Source organism: Cyclopterus lumpus, chromosome 17 (assembly GCF_009769545.1).
Source record: "Cyclopterus lumpus isolate fCycLum1 chromosome 17, fCycLum1.pri, whole genome shotgun sequence".
NCBI classification, from domain to species: Eukaryota; Metazoa; Chordata; class Actinopteri; order Perciformes; family Cyclopteridae; genus Cyclopterus; species Cyclopterus lumpus.
In genome coordinates this window covers 20,706,928-20,728,486 of record NC_046982.1, presented here as the reverse complement: position 1 = coordinate 20,728,486, position 21,559 = coordinate 20,706,928, and the positions used below count along the sequence as shown (strand labels likewise).

The following is a 21,559-nucleotide window of genomic DNA, read 5'->3' as shown; positions in this document are numbered from 1 at the left end:
CTGGGAAATTAAGAAGAGGGTATTGCGCAACATAAATATAAATATCAAACGATGCTTTTTTGCAGAACAAAAAAAGTTACGGTTTTCTCTCGCTGACTGCTTTTGGTATTTTAACCTGATAGAGAGCACCCTCTAGTGATTACTCCTTTGAAAAATGAATGACACGTCATGTGCACTGCAGCAGGTGAGCTGCTCTCACCTGTTTCTGTACTGAATGTGGCCGGAGCCTCTCAACACCCACATCTTTTATGTCAAATTGTTATATATTCCTGTTGGATCAGGAGGGATTAAGTACAATGTATCTTGCAGGTACAACTAATATAAATAAGTAAGATGTAATAAAACAGAAGGGATTATTGTTGGGTGTTTGCTGGGGAAACGCAGGTCTAACCTGCAAACGTGTTCAAACATTGAGTTGAGTGGGGCCGAGCCAAGAGAGTGAGTAATGAGTGAGTCACCCGTGTTGTGCACACAAATTACACACTCGGTCTTTGACGTTCACTCCTTTTCTTTCTCTCGCTTTGGCATACACACACATTCCAACAATAATCTATCCTGTGAAGCAATTTCTGTATTTGTATACACAGGATGTCATCCTAACGGCAGTCTTGTATTGAAAAAAAAACTAGTTAAAGGCGTGTGTGTGCGCGCGTGTGTGTGTGTGTGTGTGTGGTCGACATGTCATAACAAATTATTTCTTCTAAAAACCTTTAAATGTGCTGCATTGTAAATGCAGATTGTTCAGTGTATCCCTCTGAACATCTGAAACAATGGTTAAAGGGACATTAAAATAAATAAAACCATAAAATAAACCACTTTACTCTCTTCAACTTGTCTACTTCTGTATTGATTGATCGGTACTTTCATTTTGTTTTTTACTGTATTTTTAAATCCCAGTCTCATACATTTCTTTGTCTTGTATAAAGTACTTTAAATCGCCCCTCCATGTGTGAGAGGGAGCTAATATGGAGCTAATAGGGAGCTAATATGGAGCTAATAGGTGGCCATACGTGTGTCTGCATTGTGATTATGTGAGTTTGACTTCTTGTATCGCTAAATTCACACCCTAATTATCACCCTGTGTATGTATGAAATATTTCATTTATTCAATGTATGATGACTTCTTGTGTTTTTACGCGATTTTATTTTGAAAATAAATATATTAATTGCATTTTGTCGCTTAACTCCGTTTATTTTGAAATCGCCGACCCGGAAACCCCTCGTGACACTTTTCTTCCTTCTTCCGGTTCCCTGAGCTGCTTCGTGATGTCTCAGGCAGTCCAGAAACTTGTTGCAAAAGTACCAACTTTAGTCGGTGGTAGGTTTACTCGTGCTTATTATTATTATTATTATTATTAATATTATTATTTCACCAATTATAAACTGAGTGTGGCACGAGCTGGGTCACGTGGTCGCAGCTCGTTCCTGACTGTCGCTTGCGTCGTTCTCAGCCGCCGTCACGTTCTCCAAACCCCGGCTCGCGACCTTCTGGCGCTACGCGCGCGTGGAGCTCCCCAAAGCCCTGGAGGCGGCGAAGGGCCTCGTGCACAGCTTCCGGTCAGGACGCGTGGGACAAACGACAGTAAAGGTGTGTGTGTGTGTGTGTGTGTGTCTGGACCATGAAGTGCTCAGCAGTGTGTGTGTGTGTGTGTGTGTGTGTGTGTGTACACAGTGTGTCTAATCTAGTGTGTCACGTGGTGTCACCTTCTTGGTCTGCCAGGGACATTCAAACTATTTTTAATATGGATAAGATGCCGGCCACTTGGTTTGATTGATTTTTGATTTTAGCTTCTTCACTCAGACAATTTACTGCTTATTTCTGTTTTGATGTGATGACAAAAGGATATTTTTGATTGAACTGTCTTTGAACTATTTTGTGACATTAAACAAATACACTTTAGTCAATAGTCACTAAAGTAATCATTTCAAAGTAATCAACCAAATAATCTTAATTGGAGTTAACTGTCGTAATTAGCACCGTTCTAGTACATATTACCACCTTCTGTATTGTTTTCTTTTATATTTTGTATTTTTTTTTCTTTCTTATTATAGTGGTATTTCTAAACCGTTGACTCTGAGAGCCCTGCACAAGATTTCCAATGCGTCAATGGCAAATACAACCTTGAAACTTTAATATAAAAAAAATGCCAGTTTAAATCAGCTGTACACACTAAAAATGTGATTTTACAGAAGTTTGTAAATCTTTCTGGGTTGTGACAGAAGTTATGAAGGCCAGATGGTTGGACCCTTGGCTCTCCATTCCTCTTGTGTATACACACACACACACACACACACACACACACACACACACACACACACACACACACACACACACACACACACACACACACACACACACACACACACACACACACACACACACACACACACACACACACACACACACACACACACACACACACACACAGGGTTGAGTTCATTTGCATACACATTACAAATGACTGAATAACCGTATTGTGACAATAGAAGTAAATGTTGTGGGCCTCCATGTGTAAACTACCAGTGGAGGAAGATTAAATGCTTCAAGTTAGTTAAGTGGAAAAATGAGCAGAAAAACACACAAAATACAACTTGTGCAAAGACGCCACACAATGTAAAAAGTTAACGAGCACAAACGTCATATACAAGTGCAACATGTATTATGTTATTGTGTGTGTGTCATGTGTGACCAGTAGTGCATAGATTATATGCATGGATTGTTTTTCATCTCAGTTGCACATAAACTACCATAATTTATTTTCTAAAATCAATTGTCTTTTTAGTGAAGTGACATCCAATTCCTTTGTTTCGTAGGATGCCTTTAGGAATGGACTCGTGGCCACCGAGGTGCTGATGTGGTTCTACATCGGAGAGTGCATTGGCAAAGGAGGCATTATTGGATACGATGTCTAAATGTCGTACTGTTCTTTTCTCTTTTTGCACTTCGGTCACATTCTCAACTACATGCACCATAAAAATAAACAATAAGACGTGTATATACTTGGTTTTTCTCTTGAGTATTCATTTCCAAAGTGAGCGAGTTGGGTTATTATTAATTCACGAACGACGTACAAAATGAGACAAAAACAAAAATAACCAGGTGGATGTTTCCTGCACAGCTGAATGACACCGAAGATGTATTTAAAAATATATATATATATTTTACAGATTCCGCTGCTATGTAATGATGGACATCTCCTCTCGCTCTCGACTCTCCGACATTGCGTTCACAACATTTCCCAAGTATCTGCAGAAAGCTTGCCTCACGTCCTCTGGCTCCTCATCCAGGTTGGAGTGGATGAGCGCCAGGCGGCCCAAATGTGAGGCTGCGTCAAAAGAATGAACAAAGTTAGCCCAGAAAGAGTAACAACGACTCAAAACAACAGCTTTGCAGTGGAAATACCTAAAGGCAGCCGTCCATCTTCCACGGTGCCGCCGGGCTTGTGGTGAGCCATGAGTAAACACTGTTTGTCCTGCAAACCTTGAGAGGAGATGAACATCGAATACCACGTCTCTATTTCTTGGAGGTGACTTGGAACGTCGGGATCGAAAACGATCGCCACGCCGCTGGAGTCCTTTATCATTGCGGGCCAGCATGATTCAAATCTGTGTGAAGATAATATATTGTATATATCTACGTTTGGGTATTATACACACAACTTTTTTTTTGTACATTTAACTTACTTAAAATCTCCTGAACAGTCCCAAAGTTCAACTTCACATTTTGCATTGTCGCCACTGCCTTCAAGTTGTGATTCAAATTCCAGTATCCTTAGAAAAAGTAGAACAGAGTTTAATTTAGTTTTTGCAACTAATCCCAAACGGCCCGTTGGATCGTGTTATTTCCGTCTTCTCTGGGATTTCATGTGTTTTGGGGTGAACTGCACGATGTGGAAAGTGGACACGGGGTTCGTACCTCACTCCTCGAGTAGGTCTGTATTCACCTTCCACATTTTCTACTGTGTCCGAGAGGAAATTAGCAAGAACCGTTTTCCCACTCTGAAAAAAAAAAAAAAAAACATGATTTTTAGAAGTGATGAATACATCTTCTTTAATATGACTCTACTTTTCACATGCAAGTTAATTTGACTGAAAATAGGAACTTTTCACAGCAGACATTTTTACTGTTTACAGTAGCAATGGATGCATTACGTTGCATTGCTCTGGTTTCATGCTTAATAAACCCCACAAAGGGGAACCAAGTCCTCATTAATGTAATTGGTTACACCTGTGCTTTTCCTGCAAGACAAAAAAACCTGTGCTACTTTTTATAAAGTTAAGTGTTGCCAGTATGGAAGTAATATTAATTAATTACATAATGCTGGGAGAATGACATTGTTCAGTGTTATTGTGCATTATAATATTAGATAATTATTACTAAAACCGGCACGTGTGAGCAGCATTTCAATGTCGAGGTGGAGCTTGTTTACTTATTCTTAGTGTTAGGTCATTTAATCTATAACTATGTTGCTGTGTTTTTTTAATGGAACCTGTACAGCATTCAGTTGTCATATTGATTGAGGTGTTAAGGTGAGAAGTTAAACATGTAGCCTAACAGGGAAATACTTGAGTTATGTAATGTACGAGTAAAATAGTATTCATTCCACCACTGCACGCTCCTCAGCTAACTAGCTAACATAAACAAACACACACGGTTCAAGCTAGGCGCTGAGGTGTTAGTTACAACCATTAATATCTTATTACCCACTTGTACCTAAGGACACTGGGCAGGAACACTCGGCTAACGTTACGCCGCTGTGGAGGAAAGCCGTGTACGTACCTCGTTGGGGCCAATAAAGAGTATTTTTGCTTTGAACATTTCCACTCGCCTAGCATTAGCTGTTAGCTGCTAGCTGTCGAGCTAACTTCACTGAAGAAGCTCTGGCTGAACTACGTCCCCACAAAAAGTAAAACAAACCACTCAGTTCTAATCTGAGTATATATATATATATATATATATATATATATATATATATATATATATGTGTGTGTGTGTGTGTGTGTGTGTAAAGAATGCTACGCAACGTAACGCTAATGTACAAAGTGTTAATAATCTCCGTGAATTGATGTTAGCCGGATGTTGGCTATAGGCTTCCTTTTCGTTTCTATGGTTTCCAACTGTTTCCTTCTATTTCATTGGCTGTTTAATCAAACTCGGTTCCGCCTACTTTATCCGTGGGGAGCAAATCAGCAGCGAGCAAATACATCCGCGTCTTAACGTTTGCGTCGGTGCCAACCAATCAGGTTCGAACCTGTAAGAGAAGAGGGGGGCGGGGCTCTTCCGTTTGGAGTAGCGTAGTTCTCCAACGGACACAAGGCGAAAAGCGTAAGTAACGCCAACAGATTTCAGCGGTATTGCTTTTAAAAAGCCACGTTTTGGTTGTAATAGCCGTAATGCAGACGTCACGGTATTTGTTTGGCAGAATAAACATGATGTTTGCAGTGCACCGTTGTTTTTTAACAGCACACTTAAACCTGGTTGCTATGGAGGAGGCTTAGTTGGCTTGCTTGACAACGTGGTCTCACTGCCCTTCTTAATAATGTGCACGTTAGACTATGAGCTTTATCTACTTCACATGCAGTCACGTAGGTGTGACCTTACGCCCTCCGCCCTCCTCTGGGGGTCAACGTGAACCTCCTCTGTGTGTTGTTCTCTCAGTAGTGAGGAGGGCATGTCTCCAGAGGATGACCTCCGCGACCCCCTTCGCGACCTCAGCTCCATCGGGGAGGACGTCCCCCTGAGCTGTGGGGATCTAGTCAGCTCCCGTGAGCTGGGGAGAAGGAGCGGAGCGCGCGGCGGTCTCCACACCGGAACCCCCGTCCATCGGTGGGCTCCTATGATGCGTTTGATGCCACAACCATCCCGCTCACCCCACTCAACACGTGTCACTTCCTGTTTCTTCATTTAGCCGTGGAGACTTCGCCCGTGGACAAAGCCCTTACCTGAAAACGCTGATGGATGCTGAGGCGGCTGCCAACTCTGCCGCCATACAACTGGTGTCCTTCAAAGACGCGATGGAGGATGAATTTGCTGTATGTTATTTAGCGAAATGTTTTTTTGTTTTTTTTAAAGCGTGGGCCGTCCATTATTCTCACTTATCTTTCTCTCTCGCCATTAAGGATCCAAGACGCGGTGCCATCGATAAGCGAAGAATCGCAAGGCAGAGAGGACTTCTGCTGGAGAAGCTGGAGGATTTTAGACAAATAAATAAGTCGGTTCGACAGAAACTGAAGCAGCTCCAAGATGCAGAGGTCGGTTACGACACGCCCACCTTTTATCTATTGCTCATTTATTGCTCTAATAATTACTTTAAAGTTGATACCAGTGCACAGAACACTCACAAATGCTTCTTGAAAATGTCTTTGTGTATTTTTCAATTCGATAACTCATATTTGTTCGTAGGCCAACCGGATTGAATCCGACCGCCAAACGGACCTCTTGTTGGAGAAGATCTCGCAGGCTGAGAGTGAAAACGAGGTGCGTGTCTTTACGTTCACGCAGTGACTTCAAAGGAAAGAACCTCATTTAAGAAAAACAAAATGTGTGCTTAACCTGCGGCAACACGGTTGCATGTTTTAGTCCGTGCAAAAAGTCAATCTTATGTACTGTTCACTGAGAAAAAAGGAGCAATTTTATTGCACAAGACCATCTAAAATATGTCAAATTGCCATCTGAAATGCTGCGCTGACTCCTGCACTCTTTCCTCCTGAAGCAATTAAAACGAGACTTGCGTGAGACAGAAAGGAAAGCTGAGGAGCTCACGGCTCTGCGGAGAGAAGAGCAGGTAAACACGGCGGGATATTTCAACGCCGACTGAGAAGTGCATTTTTAATTTTTTTTTAAAAAGCATCTCGTCTGTTATCTAATTCACAGGAGAACGTAAAGAGCGCTCTTCACACGACCAAGTCGGTGGAGGCGGCTCGCGCCCGCCTGCAGGGCCAGCTGCGCATCAAGGAGTCGGAAAACAACCGTCTGACCGTGCAGCTGCGGGTACGAACGTTCACTTCTCACTCGGCAAAATGCTTTTAGAGAATAAAACGTGCATTGTTTTAGCGTACCTTATTGTTTTGTTTAAAACTGGATCCAAAACTGTACATATTACCACCTTTCTGTACACACGACCACCTTCTGTATTGTGTTTTCTTTTATATTTTGTATTTAGTGTTATTTCTTAACTGTCGACTCGGAGAGCCCTGCACAAGATGTCCAACGCGTCTGGACTGTTGGTCTATAGGCACAGATGGCAAATAAAAACCATGAAACTTGAAACTTGCCCCCCCTCCAGGTTGCAGAGAGAACCCTGACCAAGCAGAAGATGGAGATCGATGATCTGAAAGGATCCATCGCCTCTTCGGCCGAGAAGGCCGCGCAGGACAAAGAGTCCCTGAAGAAAGCCACTCGAGCTCAGAAACAGAGAGCGGAGAGGTTTGAAGCCGCGGTTGAGAAATGCTACGCGCAGATAAAGGAAAAGGTCAAACCGTCTTTCTTTTCTTTTTAAACGGTTTCTTCTTCTGTTGCATCTTCTGACTTTTTTTTTTTTTTTTTTTTTTGCCCCCTCGGTCGCCATCAGGATGCTCAGCTGGCCGAGGCCCGTTCAGAAAGAGACTCCAGGAGGCAAGAGGCGGAGCTGGAGACGGCGGAGAAGGACCGACTCGTGGGCCACGTCGAGCGGCTGGAGGCTCGGGTGGCCGACGCGGCGGCGAGGCTGCGGGAGGAGACGGGCGAGCTCACCGCGGCCAATGAGACGGCGACGCGACGCGTGGAGAGACTCGCCGGAGAAAAGGCCGAGCTCGACGCCCAGAATGCAACACTGGAGGTAAAGTCATGTCCGTAACAGCAACACATTGTCTCTCTCTCTCTCTCTCTCTCTCTGTTTCGTTATTTAACGCTAACATAATTTTTTATATGCATTTGATTTCAGGCTTCTGTGTCTCGGCTGCAGCAGCGACTGGCCGGCTGCGAGTCGGCTCTCGCAGAAGCAACGTGCACGTCTGAGGAGAGGAAGCATCAGCTGGAACAGGGCCAGCTGCAGGTTGGAGGCCTCACTGTAAAGTTTAGCTTTTTATGGTTTTAATAACTTTCTTCTTGTCTTTTTGATTTACTTTAAAACTACAACCTGGAAGAGCATTTGAATAAAGATGATTCATTTAGTCAAAGAAGTAACTGTTCTGCTTTTCAAGTCTTTCTACGTGTATATGTTTGTGTTTTATGAATGGATTATGAACACAAAGTGATACCAACAAGTTTCAAGACAAGAACTGTTTGATCTTTTCTTTATTCACGCTTTGAGAAATGAGGATGATCATACGGATTATATATAGAGGACCACTCAGCGGGATGAATGATTCATCAATAATAATAATAATAATAATAGTTTAGCAGGCTAATCCTTCTTCTTCTTCTTCTTCTTCTTCTTCTTCCAGGTGGAGGAGCTCCAAGCTGAGTTCCACGATCTGAGGCTCAAACATGCAAATCTCCTAAAAGAGACGGAGAGGACGCGAGCTGGAAAAGACGCGGACGTCGAGAAGGTACATTACGTCCCGTAGCTTATGAACAGGTATTAACGAATATGAATGTTCATTTACCGACACGTGTGATATTCCAGAGGACTCGTTGTGAATGGATGAACTGGGAGGAGTCTCTTTGCCCCCGGTACCTTCCAACCACCGAACACTAATGAGCTTAGTCCCAAGACCAATCTCGGCACGTCCTGCACGCTAATTCGGGCTAATATATATATACATATACATGTTGTCTGCACCTCCTCCGGAGCCCCCCAGGTGAGGCAGGAGCTGCAGGGCCGCGTGGACGAGCTGGAGTCTCACCCCGAGTCGCTGAGCGCGTCCGAGCGGAGTCTCTTCGAGTGCCGGGAGAACCTGCGACGCTCGGAGAGGAAGTGCTCGGAGAAGTCCGCGTCCGTTAGGCGACTGCAGGTCCAGGTGTGAAACGCTGTCACCCCCCACCCCCCCACCCCGTAGGCCTGACCTTTGACCTGTGAGTGTCCGTCCACGCGTCTGGTTTCCTGGTCTTGCCGTGAGTTTTGTGATTAAAAAGAGGAGGAAACCGTCCGGTTCCCACGTTCCCGTGTGTGTGAGTGTCGTTGTGCCGTGAGAGTCCTTTTTCGATGCATGAAAACGCTCCTTTCTGCTGCAGCCACTGAGCTTCACATTCTCCCCTGCAGATGGAGGGTCAGGCGGACGTGCTGACGTCATCGGTGGAGATGCGAGAGTCCGTTCGCGGCGCCAATTTACAACTCGGCGAGAAAGTGGCGTCCCTCCAAAAGTAAGACGTCCTCTCTCGCGCCTGTTTCAGTGACTCGTACGTTGTGTTTTTTGACATCAGAATGGTGTTTCTTTTTCATAGGAGCGTGGACGCGCTGCAGCAGGAGAACCTGGAGCAGGTGCGGAGGCTCGCGGGTCAAGAGGAAGATCTGAGCTGCAGCAACCGGCAGCTGGATCAACGCTCGGCGGAGTGCCGGGCGCTCAGCCGGCAGCTGGAGGCGGCTTTAGCAGACGTCAAGCAGCAGGTGCAGCTCAGACCCGCCTCACTCTACCCCCCCCCCCCCCCCCCCATGGTGGTAATGCATCACATGTTCCCGTATGTCCAGGTCAACAAAGTAAAAGACAAGGCTGCGTCCAGAGAAGAGGTCCTTCAGACCAGAATCCTGGAGCTGGGAGCCGAGAAGAGCAGAAGGGACAACGAGCTGCGAGTCCTCCAGCGGAGCAAGCTCACCGTGAGTGAAGCCGTCGTCATGGAGATGTGGAGCAAAAAGATCTGGGGGGGAGTTGTCATGGAGATGTGGAGCATAAGATCTGGGGGAAGTCGTCGTGGAGATGTGTGGATGTGGAGCATAAGATCTGGGGGAAGTCGTCATGGAGATGTGTGGATGTGGAGCAGAAGATCTGGGGGAAGTCGTCGTGGAGATGTGTGGATGTGGAGCAGAAGATCTGGGGGAAGTCGTCGTGGAGATGTGTGGATGTGGAGCAGAAGATCTGGGGGAAGTCGTCATGGAGATGTGGAGCAGAAGATCTGGGGGAAGTCGTCGTGGAGATGTGTGGATGTGGAGCAGAAGATCTGGGGGGAAGTCGTCATGGAGATGTGTGGATGTGGAGCAGAAGATCTGGGGGGAAGTCGTCATGGAGATGTGTGGATGTGGAGCTAAAGATCTGGGGGAAGTCGTCGTGGAGATGTGTGGATGTGGAGCTAAAGATCTGGGGGAAGTCGTCTTAACGTTCACGTTTCTTCGTCTGCAGGCAGAGAAACAGTTCGGGGTGCGTCTGAAGGAGCTGCAGCTCAGCCTCGACCAATCAGAGAGCCACAAGCGAAGCATCCAGAACTACGTGGACTTCCTCAAGAACTCGTACGAGACCATGTTCGACGAGGGGCCGCAGGCGTCCGGTTTGGGATCGTCGTATTTTCTAAAATGACGAAAGGATTCATATCTGTTTGCATTTTAGCAATTTATTTATTTTTATTTTGTGTGCATAATATTTATATGGTGTATTAAAATGTAATCAGTCGAAATCTGCTGGTTTTGTGGGATGTTTTGATTTCTGTTTCTTTAGACATTTCATGCCGGTACCCCCCCCCCCCCCCCCCCCACACACACACACACACACACACACACACACACACACACACACACACACACACACACATCACCGGAAGGCCTCTTTGGTGTTTTCCAGTTACACGGTACGTTTTACATTGCAGGACGTGACACAACAAGCCTGACAACAATCCTCAAACGGTTTGTGGCAGATCACGATTACAGGGAAGTGAAAAAATCTTTGTTTGTTTTGCCATTTTCTCAATTTAGTTCACGTTTACCGGGTTGTTATTTAGTTTTTTTTTCTCACGCACGGCAGTTCACTGAGGACACGTTGTTCTCTCACACTTTGCCTCCCGATCCCCTTTGACAACGTACACTTCTGACAATATGTACAGCGGATGCTTATTTATTTAACTTTAAAGAGTCACTTTGCAGATTAAGATTCTACAAACAAAACATATAATCGCTTCATCAAATAAGATGCAGTGTTCTTGAACAATCGACCCACATAAAGCAGTTCAAATCAGCGACCGTATTAACATGCTTCCCATTTGTTAATGCATCAGTAATTATCATTAAATATGTACACCGTATATAATAATAGAATTTTCACTTATTCAGGCCGGTTAGACCTCCGCTCGGGTTAACGGTGGGTGGAGCCGTTGCATGCTGGGAATCACACGAGGTCACCAAACTAAATGCACACAGCACCAACAACAACAACAACAACAACAACAACAACAACAACAACAAAAGTGCAAATTGTCCTGCTTTAACAAGGACAGGGCCGAAGAGCACGGTCCGTATAACGCCCACACGGGGTTGAAACGAGGTCTAATGAGGCAAGAAAGAAAAGAAATGTGTATTTATTTGACCATTTCATACAAAGTACTCACTTGCCAGTTTATTGGCTACACCTGGATAAAAGGGGAGGCAGTCTATAATACAGCAGTCCTACCTTCATAAAAACACCAGCTATTCATCAGTATTCTGCACTCTTATGTGTACTAGTTACTCAGTAAATGTAGCTGATAATACCTTCTGTACATTTTGGTATTATTATTATGCGAGTATCTCCTCCAACACATCATTTGTATGTCAATCTGTGCTCCATGTCAAAGGTGATCTCTGTGTTATGGACAACTTGCAAACTATATTTTGTCTAATAACATCATACATATATATATATATATATATATATATATATATATATATATATATGGTTTAGAAACACATTTCCAGTATTGGAAGAAGCATTTAGATCCTGTAAACATGCTACGACACAAGCAAAAAGTCCGGCATTAAAACAACTCACACTTAAAGAAGTATTTAATGAAGAACAATGGCTACTGTGAGCGTTATTACTATTAATGCTGATTTGAACTAGTTCGTACACGGTTTTCGTTGTTTATTTCGTCACCTTTGTAAACTCTTATTATTTTATATTATTTCTGTTTGTGTTGGTTTACCCGGTGCTGTCATTATTTAAAGCTGTAATTAATAAAATACATGTGGAAAACTATTTCATTACAATGGGGCAGTTTAATGGTTTCAATGCATCGCATTTTAAATGGGTCACAATACCTTATGTTGTGTATTCGTGTCCTGGGAAAATAACTCCTCTGTGTGTGTGTGTGTATGTGCGTGTGTGGTCCAGCAGCGCCCCCCAGTGGACTGAGTCGACATAGCGCCTCACCTGTATCAGAAACGTCAAACAGCGCAATGAAAACAATGAACGAAGAAAGTTTAGACAACTGGGGGTTGTCTAAAGCGTTTTTATTTTTTAATTTTAGACTATTTTAACTGATAATTAACCCCAAAAAATAATAAAATCGCCTCTTCCGCGTGAAACCGGCATTTGGAGCCAGTACTCTTTTTTTCTTTCTTCTTCTTCTTCTTCTTTTTCTCGTGTCGACAGAACCAGGAAGTCCGGGGTATTTTTTTTTTTGGTAAACATTAAAAAGTTGACACCGCGATGGAGAGGGACGTTTAATCAACGTATCGATGAGGCTGACGTCACCGTGACCATCTTATTGACTTTAACTCGTTGGTTACGGCGGCGGCGGCGGCGCGCGCGCTGGGTTTTAGTTGTTAACTTTCCTCGAGCGAGCAGGAAATGGAAGCTCCTCAACTCACCGAGGAGGAGATGGCAGAGATTAAGAAAGACGTGAGTGCGAAGGTCATGTTGTTGTCTCGTTGTTTGTTGTTTTTATGATAAGACAGAAAGACGGAAGTGTCTTTTATTTATTTATTTTCTCCCTTTTGTGAGGCGTTTAAAGGCCCGTTTGAAAAAGAGGAAATACCCCCACCGCACCGTGTGTGTGTGTGCGTGGTACTTTAAATCCCTGAACTTTTAACTTTTTAATCCTCTATCGACATTGTTTTCTTGTCGTAGTATTTTTTTTCTAGAACATTTTTTATCATGTTTTTTCTATTCTGAATGACTTTTTATTTCCTCTTAATGCACCAATAAATGTGAAAAACTCCCTTTTTAAACTTCATTCTGATTCAGCCCTGCAGACCCCTGGTTCCCCCTCCTGCTCACTTTCTGTTCCCCTTTTCTGCCCCCCCCCCCCCCCCCCCCCCCCCCCCCCCCCCCACACACACACACACACACACACACACACATCCTCCGTGGATCTCCACCAGGTGCTGACCAGAATGCGGCACTACCTCTGCGACAAGATCCGAGCGGAGCGCCACCTGGACTACCTGCGCTCTCGCCGGATCCTGACGCGGGACGACGCCGAGGAGATTGGCTGCCGGACCACGCAGACCAAGAGGACGGCCATGCTGTTGGACATGCTGGCGGAGAACCCCCGGGGCCTGGACGCCTTGGTCGAGTCCGTCAGGGAGCAGCGCTCGCAAAACTTCATAGTGGCCAAGATCACGGACGAGGTGCAGAAGGCCAAAAACGAGAAGATGGAGTCTCTCAAAGGTGAGCTGGGGGGCCGACGATTCGCAATGAAAAGCGTCTGCCGTTCTCGGGGTGCTTTTTAATTCAACTTTCCACTTGTTCCCCTTCTTCCACACAGCTTCCGGTTCCCCGTCCGGCGGCGGCGCTTTGATCCCTCCCGGCGACGCCGCCTCCATGTTCTCCAACCACTCCACCATGCTCTTCCACCCGGACGGCGAGCGGAGCCCCTACTCTTCGGACGTGGCGAGCTCGCTCGACCTGCTGTCGTTGCAGGGAGGCGGAGTCTCCCCCGCCGACGTCAGCGTCGGCGTCGCCTCCTCCGCCACCTCCTCCATCCTCCCGAGGCCCGGTGACCCCGGGGCTCCCCCGCTGCCGGATGAGGTGGCGGCGGTGGAGTCCCCCTCCAACGTGGACGCCGGAGCGCCGGGGTGCACCAGCAGCGGAGGGGACCCAAACTTCCAGGCCCTCCGGTCGCGCTCCATCACCCAGACGTTCCCCACAGGTGCATCTTTTAACAGGGTCACAACTGGACCGGACACAGACCAGCAGAACCCTCATCCACTCCAGACCCGAGCCTCTGATTAGGCTGAACCTGTTCCACATGGGATGTTTTACTACTCAACCAATCAGCTGTTCGTTATGGAGATTTATTTGTCACTTGGGTTAAAACTTTGTTAGAGAGTTGTTTTTTTTTGGTGCCAATTCATTAACTTAGTTTTAATCCAAGGCCAAATAATAGCATAGTTTTTAAGAAATGTATACATGTTTTTATCCAAAACCTTTTTATTTTAATGATACAAAAATATAAGCAGGTGTACAATAACGTGGCCAAAAATATAATGCAGTTTAAAATTGGCCAACTTTGTGATTTTTAAATCTAAACTATGAATTGGAGCCAGCGTTTCGATGCCACCTCTCGGTTCTTAATAGTTTTTAATACTCTTGAATCACAAAACCAACATGACGCAACATGACGTGTGTTATTATTTAGATATTTATCTTGCCTTTTTTCTTTTAAGTTTGCTGCTTTCACTCGCCACTAAATAGAAAGGGGAAGATTGTTAAAATATATATTGTTAACTCTATAATAATAATTTTGATACTGTAACTGGTTTTGACTTTTATTCATTTATGTCTACTGTCGTGATTTCTTTATTTAACGGTGTGATGCATAATAATAATAATAATAATAATAATAGAAGTATTTGTCTGCATTTACTGTGTGCTACATGCTCGCTGTTGCAGGCGATAATCACTGTATCATGGAAAAATATATAATTTAAAGCTGCTTTTTGTGTGTTTTTAGAGCGTAGCTAAAGCTTATTTTATTATTATAATAGTTTTATAATTAGTTTTCACTCCAGACTAAGATTTGAAAGTGACACACATCCGACTGGTTGAAGCCTTATCCTCAACGTCTGATGCAGCCTCAATTAAAACTAAAATATGTGCAAAACTTACTGTCAAAACTCTCCAAAACAACCAGCTGTGGTCTGTACTTGGAACCCTGGAAATGTGACCTTTGACATTGATCCGCGTAGCGATAAAGGTACAATAGAAAAAAAGCACGATGTTGGGATAAATATACATAAACGGAGCAGTAGCTGTGTGTTCATAACCGCTCACACAGTGGAAAGATTAAAAGTTGATGTTGAGAATGATGTCAGAATTTATGAATGCAGGATATATACATTATGACCCAGTTCATCAAAAATACTCTGGTTATTCCTTCAACGGCCAGCAGGGGGAGGCAGTGATATGTACCTGTGAGCCTCGACACCCCTATGAACTGATTTCTGACCTATTACAAGAAAACAAATACATTTCCCACACTGGCATACTAGTTAGTGTGCGAGATACATATTTAGTACGTCCCAAGCAAACAGGATGCCAAAAATACAAAGATATCCGACGACATAAGGTCACTTTTTTTGCAATGTTGGTGCAGTGCAACAGTGCAGCTGCAGCTAAGAGTGCAAATAAAAAGTAATTAGTTACTGAAATCTGTGGCTCCGGTTTCCCGGCTGGTAACGACGATGACCTCCTCGTGACCTTTGACCCTGTGGTCACCCTCGCCTGCTTCATCTCTCATCATCATCTGTCATCAATGGCGTCCAGCTCCAGTTTGTGAAGGAGCGCCGTGACCACCGCTGATGGTTGTACAGGATGTTGGTGTGTTTACTAATATGTGAGGTCATGAGGTCATTCATTCAGTGATAAGTAATAAGATTATACTTTATTCATACCCAGACGGAAAATGTCAATATAATAAAATAAAATAGCAGGACATATTACATTTAAGAATTTAAATAATAAAGGAAATGAAAAATAAAATGAAAGTGTAAAAATGAAAGTGCATATACAGCGTCTAAGAAAATCTATGCGGCTTCCAGTGGGTGACCACGCCCCCTTTCGCTGCCACATCGCGAACACCTGACGGCGCGCGTCTCATTTGCATAAGTCGCCCTCTTCGCGCGTGCTCGTGCCCAATGCGCGCCGCGGATACTGGTTGCTACACAACGCTGCCTCCAATAACAATGGCGGTTGGTTCGCGGCAGCCGAGGAACAGACTTTAAAAATAACAACAACAACAACAACAACAACACGCAGACACACACACGCACACAACCAGCAGCCGCCCGTAACCTAGGAGACGTTCGTGCTTCCTTTCTCGCTGCCGACAAAGGAGACTTGACCCACTTCACGCCCCGTGAGTATGTGCTCACACTCGGCTTCCAGCTACTTCTACAGGTTAGCAGACGGTCGGGGAGATAAGCGGCTCTTTGAAAACAAGTTCACCTGACCGTTAGCTAGTTAACCCGATGCGTGACGACACCCGTTAACGTTATTTTCACCGTAACTTTTTTTTATTTTTATTTATTTTTAAATAACGAGTACAACACGGTAACGCGAGCGAACCTCGTCGACGTTCACCTTGTTCAATTTAAACGTGTGACGTAACGTTAACTGAGGCGCGTGCTCGGCTTCATCGCGACCGTTTTTCGTTAAGATAACGACATGTTACGTCACGTGAGAGCGTTGACGTGTCGGAACACGTGACGTAATGTACACTAGACACTAATAATAGACACTAGTGTGCTTCACTGGAACACTTTTCAGTAAACGGTAAAGTTGTGGGCGTGGTCACGCATATATCTGGTTAAGCTGGTTTCGCCAGAGCATGTACACATCATAATGGTGTCCTGAAGGCAAGCAACACACACACACACACACACACACATGTGCATGTCTTTAGCACGTCTGCAATGGATTTTATCTTGGCTTTTATGCTGATGTCATATTCAGTAGCCAGTGACCAATAGGAGGAGTCTCTTAAAACCTCAATCCAAGCCCCACTTGCCACACATCAGGACGGGTTAATCCCGATGTGGGTGACGCAGCAACCCGGATTATCCATCGCCCGCTCTAACTGATGCTCCAATGCTGCTTTGCAGGGCTCCGGTTCCAGTGGGAGCCTGCGATCCACCGGGCCTGGCTGTGCTAATCCACCCCCCCGGTTGGTATATTCGTGACCTGGCATCCGGACTCCCCCCCCCCCTTCACCGTGCTGATGTGACGTTGATATGGGAGAGTGGTGGACAACCGTGCCAATAGGGACGTCTCTGGGTACGTCTCTCCACTACCAGAGGATGCATTTGGTAGAAAATGTCAAGAATAGAACGGCTCATCAGTCGTGGGTTTTTTTGGGGGGGGATCTAGCTCGAGGTGACCCATATTTCTGGTCTCATTTTTAGAGCGGTGACCTAATTCGAACGTGCAGTCGTTGTAATGTGAGTTGCGGTGACGTTCCCCCCCCCCTCTGTCTTTTTGTTTTTAAGGAAACGATGAGATCTCCAGCATATCACATGTGACGATGTCCCCCTCGAGACAGAACAACCTCGTGTCAATGTACTCTTCTTTGCCGCCGTCCAGAAGCTCCTACCATGTCTTAAGTAGCTTTTGCACAGAGGATAATATTCCTCAGTGCATTTCATACATCAATCAGGTACAGAAATGCCTCAACGCCCATTATCGCAAACCACTTATTACATTTCTCTAGACGAGGACATGATCCCTCTTGTCTTTCCCAGGAGCTCGACTCGCTGGGCCTCTCTTCATGTATCGAGGCCAGCGCACCGGGGGGAGCCGGCCTCAGCCGAGTGCCGGCTCTGAACGCCATGCACGAGCTGATGGAGCTTCACCGGCGCGACATGTCGACTTTAGAGGAGCTTGAGAGAGAACAGCTGAAGAAATGCAGCGCCTTGGACCACATACAGATGAACAATTCCAGACTCAAGGTATGTATGACAGGATGGTGGGGGGGGGCGGGTCTCTGGGTTATGTCTGTCTGAGTCCAGTTCCAGCACAAGACAGCGTTTTAGTCCTCTTTGATCCAGCTTCGAGGACCCACAGACTATAATCTGAGTCTGTGTGGTGCAGTAATAGATTATTGACCACTAGAGGTCAGTAAAGAAACTCCCTCCCTTCCCATTCATCTAAAAATAAATGAATATATATGAATACTGTAGTGCAGAAACCAAACCAGGACACACATTACAAAGTACTGTGCTCAGACGCCTCACTACTTTATCCTTTTGAATAGCACAACGTAACAAAATCTCATCTGTTTTCTTTGCTTGCTAGGCCAAACATTCCTCTTCAATCTAAACCTACCAGAGAAGAATTCAAGGTTTATTTTAATCACAATAATATGTATAGAAGTGGGAGTGATGCAGGGGATTTCTGTCTTATTAAATCCTCAGATAGCGCATGCCAATGTTTGGATGGGGGGGGTTCAGGAATCCACTCTTGTAGCTTTAACCCTGAACTAATCTGTTCTTATCATTGTGCTTATAATCAGAGTTATGTGTATTTCCCTCCAGGACCAGTTGGAGCTGTCCATAAGGGAGAAATCAGGTCTACATGAAACAGAGCGGCAGCTGCAACTCAAAATCAAAACTATGCAGAGCTGCTTGAAAACCGAAAAGGACGAGGTATAATGTTACTGTGTCCTTTTTAAACAAAATAACGAGCACACGCAGTAAGCACGAGGCTGCCCGACTCACGCTCTGGATCCCCCTGGACAGGTCCAGAAGCTGCAGAGCGTCGTCGCCGGCCGAGCCTCTCAGTACAGTCACGATGCGAAGAGAAAAGAGAGAGAAGCTGCGAAGCTCAAGGAACGCCTCAGCCAGCTGCTGGTTGACCGAAAGGACAAGAAACTAGGTGAATGTGCCAGTCCTCAGCAAAAAATGTACTCTGGGAATGTCAAGAACAAGTTAATAAAATGTCGGCCTCCTATTTCTCCCAACCAGCCATTGACGTACTGAACTATTTGGGACGGCCGGACGGGAAACGGAGCCACTGGAAGACCGCCAAGGCGACAGTCGGGTATCGTGAACGCCGTCGATTCGCTTTGTTCTTTCTAATTTGCAGAATGTGTCGACGTCGATCGGATAAGTGCATTTTTTGTTGTTGTAAATTGCTCCCTGCAGCCACGAGGGTGAGATGTACAAGTCCCTGCTCAACGACTACGAGGTGAGTCAGAGGTCCCTGATGCTGGAGAACGCCGAGCTCAAGAAAGTTCTCCAGCAGATGAAGAAGGAGATGATCCACGTCCTGAGTCCACGCCAGCCCTCTCCCAGAGGAGCCGCCGCTGATGACAGTCAGGATCAGGTATTTTTCTTTCCGATTGTACTAATGCACAACAAAATTCACTTAAATGACCTTTTTTAAGATTTATTAAAAAAAGATGCTCGCATGTCTAAAAGTTATTCACTGTCGCCGTTTTTTTGTCTCAGGCCGATTCGGACGAGGAGGAGAAGCCGGCTGACTCTAGCAGGGAAACTCTGGACCAATCCTGCGAGTACGCCAAGGAGCAGCTCGCCAACAGCATCCGCCAGCAGTGGAGGAAACTGAGGAACCACATGGAGAAGTTGGACAGCCAAGGTACACGCGGCGCCGTCGCATCCCCCCGAAATACTGCACACGTAACTCGTGGTTGTTGGTTTCTTTGTCAACGTAATGTTTGTCAACCAGTGATGAATGTTGTGTGTGCCGTGGAGGAACATGAGGATCATCCACCCGTTGGTGTATTTGTTTTGCTCAGCCTCACTGGTGCAGAGTCAGCTGGAGTCCAATCGGGAGATGATACCGAGGGAGACTCACAAGGACGAGATGGAGAGGATGAGGCGTGAAGTGCAGCAGTGCAAAGAGTTCATTCATGTACAGCAACAGCTCCTTCAGGTCCGTTTCTACTTGTGGATTTAAGGGCCAGCAGGATGGTCGAGGAGACACTTTTAATTGGCAGAGTTTTACCTCACTATGGGAGGAAATGCCAGATAAATGAGCCTTTTGTCGTCTGTTGTTGTTGTTTAGAAATTCTAAAGAATAATTTGGTCTCAAATGATTTAAAACACGTGTTTTCTGCAGCAACAACTCAACACGTCCTTCGACGATGAGACGGCAGCTCTCCTGAACGACTGCTACACGCTGGAGGAGAAGGAACGTCTCAAGGAGGAATGGAGGCTCTTCGAGGAGCAGAAGAGGAACTTTGAGAGGGAGAGAAAGAACTTCACAGAGGCTGCTATCCGCCTGGGCCGAGAGGTTCTCCAGTCCTCCTGGACGCAATATTCTTCAACATTAGTCCTGGATGTTGTCTTTTTTTTTTTTTTAAATCCATTTTTTACTCCACAGAAAAAGGCCTTTGAGGAGGACCGTGCTTCTTGGCTCAAGAATCAGTTTTTGAACATGACTCCCTTTACGGACCGCAGGAGATGTTCCTCGTCCGACGGTCAGAGTGCCTTATCAATCAGTAAGTCTATCTAGTCAGAAACAAATGTCATATTTTTTGGGGGGGAGATGGTGACACCCTGATTTAAAGAAAACTACAATGAACAGGAGCGGCGTGATTTGGGTGCGACTTAACGGTGCTTTTCCCTTCTTTTTTTAAGACGAGAGATGCATTTCATCAATTGCTGATGAATAGTTATGATGTGCAAAAAAGTAATGTAGGTAAAAAACAGTGTCATTTACTACTTGTATTTATCCACTGCGTTGACAGGAAGTGAGCCAGAGATGAGGATGTCTTCCACGAAAGCTCAGCTCGCCCAATCGTCAACCTACACCACGTTCTCCACTCCCAAACCTTCACAAAGTGCTGCTGTGCCGTCCACCACTGAACTTTACCGGACGCTGCGCCTGATACCAGACAGCAGGTGATATTCACTTAATATTACTATTGTCTGTGTTCATTTTGTATTTGTGTTGGGTGCTGCTAGTAGTCGTACTTATTCAACCCTTTTCAGCTCCTCAAGACATTCAAATCGAGGACGCTGGCAGGAGTCCAGCAGCACTGAAGATGGAGACGCTCGGGTCCAATCCAAAAACAGAGTTCGATCTGGAGACTTGAGCATCTTCTCTTTGGGCGAAGATGAGTACAGCCTCACTTGAAGAACTTCCAGTGCCTTTTTTTGTTGTTGTTTGTTTTGTGACTTCATTTCGCAGTGGACTTTAGGATCAATCCATCGCTGAATTCTGTCACAACTGATGAACACTCCTCCGCATTGCAGCATTTTTTTGTGTTATGGACATGCACATTCACCAAAAGCTGAGAGAAAGAAAAGCACTTTAATAATTTTACCGTTGTTCATTTCTTTCCTTTACAAACAAATGATTCTTATTTTAAGCTATATTCAAATGAAGGGGGGGAGAGTCCAACATATTGCAGTAAGAAATATCTTTTGTACATGTGGATTATTTTTCAATGTTTTAGTTTAGTATTAAATATAAAGTTTACATTATTTTAGATGTAAATAAATTGTGATTTTTAACGGGATGATGATCTGCTTTGCTGGTGTAACGGTACAATAAAATATATTACGTTAATGACACACGTGCGTCCTCGTTGCTGTGGCGCCCACTAGTGGCCATAAAGAGGCGTCGCGGTCACAAGTTTTTCAACAACCGGAATCCGGAAGTGATCATCTTTTTGTTTTTTGTCTCCGCATCCAGCCCAGAATCCCACCCACCGCCCAGCGTTTATTTTACACACACACACACAAACCCCCCCCCACACACACACACATCGAGA

The 21,559-nt window shown here is 45.1% G+C and overlaps 6 protein-coding genes across 11 annotated transcripts in view; 5 read left to right on the top strand and 1 right to left on the bottom strand.

Moving 5' to 3' along the window:
* The first annotated feature begins 1,217 nt into the window (after positions 1-1,217).
* Positions 1,218-3,001, top strand: LOC117747076 (ATP synthase subunit g, mitochondrial-like). The gene is made up of 3 exons (XM_034556476.1): positions 1,218-1,318; positions 1,452-1,588; positions 2,815-3,001. The coding sequence occupies exons 1-3, from the start codon at positions 1,267-1,269 to the stop codon at positions 2,911-2,913; spliced, it is 288 nt and encodes a 95-aa protein (XP_034412367.1). The 5' UTR covers positions 1,218-1,266; the 3' UTR covers positions 2,914-3,001.
* On the bottom strand, positions 2,997-5,081 carry ift22 (intraflagellar transport 22 homolog (Chlamydomonas)). Its single transcript, XM_034556475.1, has 5 exons — positions 4,781-5,081; positions 3,917-3,999; positions 3,685-3,771; positions 3,404-3,606; positions 2,997-3,326 (listed from the first exon to the last, which is right to left on the bottom strand). The coding sequence occupies exons 1-5, from the start codon at positions 4,817-4,819 to the stop codon at positions 3,178-3,180; spliced, it is 561 nt and encodes a 186-aa protein (XP_034412366.1). The 5' UTR covers positions 4,820-5,081; the 3' UTR covers positions 2,997-3,177.
* Positions 5,082-5,248: 167 nt separating this feature from the next.
* Positions 5,249-10,529, top strand: LOC117746984 (outer dense fiber protein 2-like). 3 transcript variants are annotated; one of them, XM_034556351.1, is made up of 16 exons: positions 5,249-5,326; positions 5,660-5,827; positions 5,910-6,033; positions 6,121-6,252; positions 6,404-6,478; positions 6,714-6,785; positions 6,875-6,991; positions 7,287-7,472; positions 7,572-7,817; positions 7,923-8,033; positions 8,425-8,529; positions 8,782-8,940; positions 9,183-9,283; positions 9,365-9,527; positions 9,609-9,734; positions 10,255-10,529. In XM_034556351.1, exons 2-16 carry the CDS (start codon positions 5,673-5,675, stop codon positions 10,426-10,428), a joined length of 2,046 nt encoding a protein of 681 aa, XP_034412242.1. In that variant the 5' UTR covers positions 5,249-5,326; positions 5,660-5,672; the 3' UTR covers positions 10,429-10,529. The 3 variants fall into 3 exon arrangements, with proteins under 3 accessions (XP_034412242.1, XP_034412241.1, XP_034412243.1); XM_034556350.1 differs by having other exon boundaries at positions 5,268-5,326; positions 7,923-8,048; XM_034556352.1 differs by lacking the exon at positions 5,660-5,827 and having other exon boundaries at positions 5,284-5,326; positions 7,923-8,048.
* A 1,710-nt stretch (positions 10,530-12,239) lies between these two features.
* bcl10 (BCL10 immune signaling adaptor) lies at positions 12,240-14,758 on the top strand. The gene is made up of 3 exons (XM_034556432.1): positions 12,240-12,720; positions 13,203-13,491; positions 13,589-14,758. Exons 1-3 carry the CDS (start codon positions 12,670-12,672, stop codon positions 14,053-14,055), a joined length of 807 nt encoding a protein of 268 aa, XP_034412323.1. The 5' UTR covers positions 12,240-12,669; the 3' UTR covers positions 14,056-14,758.
* Positions 14,759-15,935: 1,177 nt separating this feature from the next.
* Positions 15,936-21,559, top strand: part of ssx2ipa (synovial sarcoma, X breakpoint 2 interacting protein a) — an 8,082-nt gene continuing 2,458 nt past the window's right edge. Inside the window, exons 1-14 of one of the 4 annotated variants that reach the window (XM_034554727.1) lie at positions 15,937-16,180; positions 16,926-17,097; positions 17,310-17,476; positions 17,562-17,768; positions 18,354-18,464; positions 18,558-18,693; positions 18,783-18,858; positions 18,963-19,143; positions 19,269-19,416; positions 19,577-19,713; positions 19,900-20,073; positions 20,164-20,281; positions 20,531-20,684; positions 20,775-21,559. The exon at positions 20,775-21,559 is cut by the window's right edge and continues 81 nt beyond it. In XM_034554727.1, coding sequence (XP_034410618.1) covers positions 17,055-17,097; positions 17,310-17,476; positions 17,562-17,768; positions 18,354-18,464; positions 18,558-18,693; positions 18,783-18,858; positions 18,963-19,143; positions 19,269-19,416; positions 19,577-19,713; positions 19,900-20,073; positions 20,164-20,281; positions 20,531-20,684; positions 20,775-20,919 — 1,797 coding nt within the window. In that variant the 5' untranslated portion in view covers positions 15,937-16,180; positions 16,926-17,054 and the 3' untranslated portion in view covers positions 20,920-21,559. Of the gene's footprint in view, positions 16,222-16,925; positions 17,098-17,309; positions 17,477-17,561; positions 17,769-18,353; positions 18,465-18,557; positions 18,694-18,782; positions 18,859-18,962; positions 19,144-19,268; positions 19,417-19,576; positions 19,714-19,899; positions 20,074-20,163; positions 20,282-20,530; positions 20,689-20,774 lie in introns of those variants that run through there. The other 3 variants (XM_034554730.1, XM_034554728.1, XM_034554731.1) reach the window with 3 other exon arrangements.
* The window catches only part of LOC117746007 (guanine nucleotide-binding protein G(I)/G(S)/G(O) subunit gamma-5), a 2,512-nt gene continuing 2,458 nt past the window's right edge, over positions 21,506-21,559 (top strand). The window contains exon 1 of the mRNA XM_034554741.1: positions 21,506-21,559. This exon is cut by the window's right edge and continues 81 nt beyond it. The gene's annotated coding sequence lies outside the window, so the exon portion shown is untranslated.

What these genes read in the sequence shown, in the direction of transcription:
- LOC117746984 (XM_034556350.1), top strand. Translation starts at nt 5,673, where the DNA reads ATGTCTCCAGAGGATGACCTCCGCGACCCCCTTCGCGACCTCAGCTCC. An exon ending in CGATGGAGGATGAATTTGCT is followed by an intron (nt 6,034 to 6,120) that starts GTATGTTATTTA and finishes CTCGCCATTAAG; the next exon opens with GATCCAAGACGCGGTGCCAT. An exon ending in CCCAGAATGCAACACTGGAG is followed by an intron (nt 7,818 to 7,922) that starts GTAAAGTCATGT and finishes ATTTGATTTCAG; the next exon opens with GCTTCTGTGTCTCGGCTGCA.
- ift22 (XM_034556475.1), bottom strand. Translation starts at nt 4,819, where the DNA reads ATGTTCAAAGCAAAAATACTCTTTATTGGCCCCAACGAG. An exon ending in TCTTTATTGGCCCCAACGAG is followed by an intron (nt 4,000 to 4,780) that starts GTACGTACACGG and finishes TTTTTTTTTCAG; the next exon opens with AGTGGGAAAACGGTTCTTGC. An exon ending in AGACCTACTCGAGGAGTGAG is followed by an intron (nt 3,772 to 3,916) that starts GTACGAACCCCG and finishes ACTTTTTCTAAG; the next exon opens with GATACTGGAATTTGAATCAC.
- bcl10 (XM_034556432.1), top strand. Translation starts at nt 12,670, where the DNA reads ATGGAAGCTCCTCAACTCACCGAGGAGGAGATGGCAGAGATTAAGAAA. An exon ending in TGGCAGAGATTAAGAAAGAC is followed by an intron (nt 12,721 to 13,202) that starts GTGAGTGCGAAG and finishes GATCTCCACCAG; the next exon opens with GTGCTGACCAGAATGCGGCA. An exon ending in GAAGATGGAGTCTCTCAAAG is followed by an intron (nt 13,492 to 13,588) that starts GTGAGCTGGGGG and finishes TCTTCCACACAG; the next exon opens with CTTCCGGTTCCCCGTCCGGC.
- LOC117747076 (XM_034556476.1), top strand. Translation starts at nt 1,267, where the DNA reads ATGTCTCAGGCAGTCCAGAAACTTGTTGCAAAAGTACCAACTTTAGTC. An exon ending in AGTACCAACTTTAGTCGGTG is followed by an intron (nt 1,319 to 1,451) that starts GTAGGTTTACTC and finishes CGTCGTTCTCAG; the next exon opens with CCGCCGTCACGTTCTCCAAA. An exon ending in TGGGACAAACGACAGTAAAG is followed by an intron (nt 1,589 to 2,814) that starts GTGTGTGTGTGT and finishes TTTGTTTCGTAG; the next exon opens with GATGCCTTTAGGAATGGACT.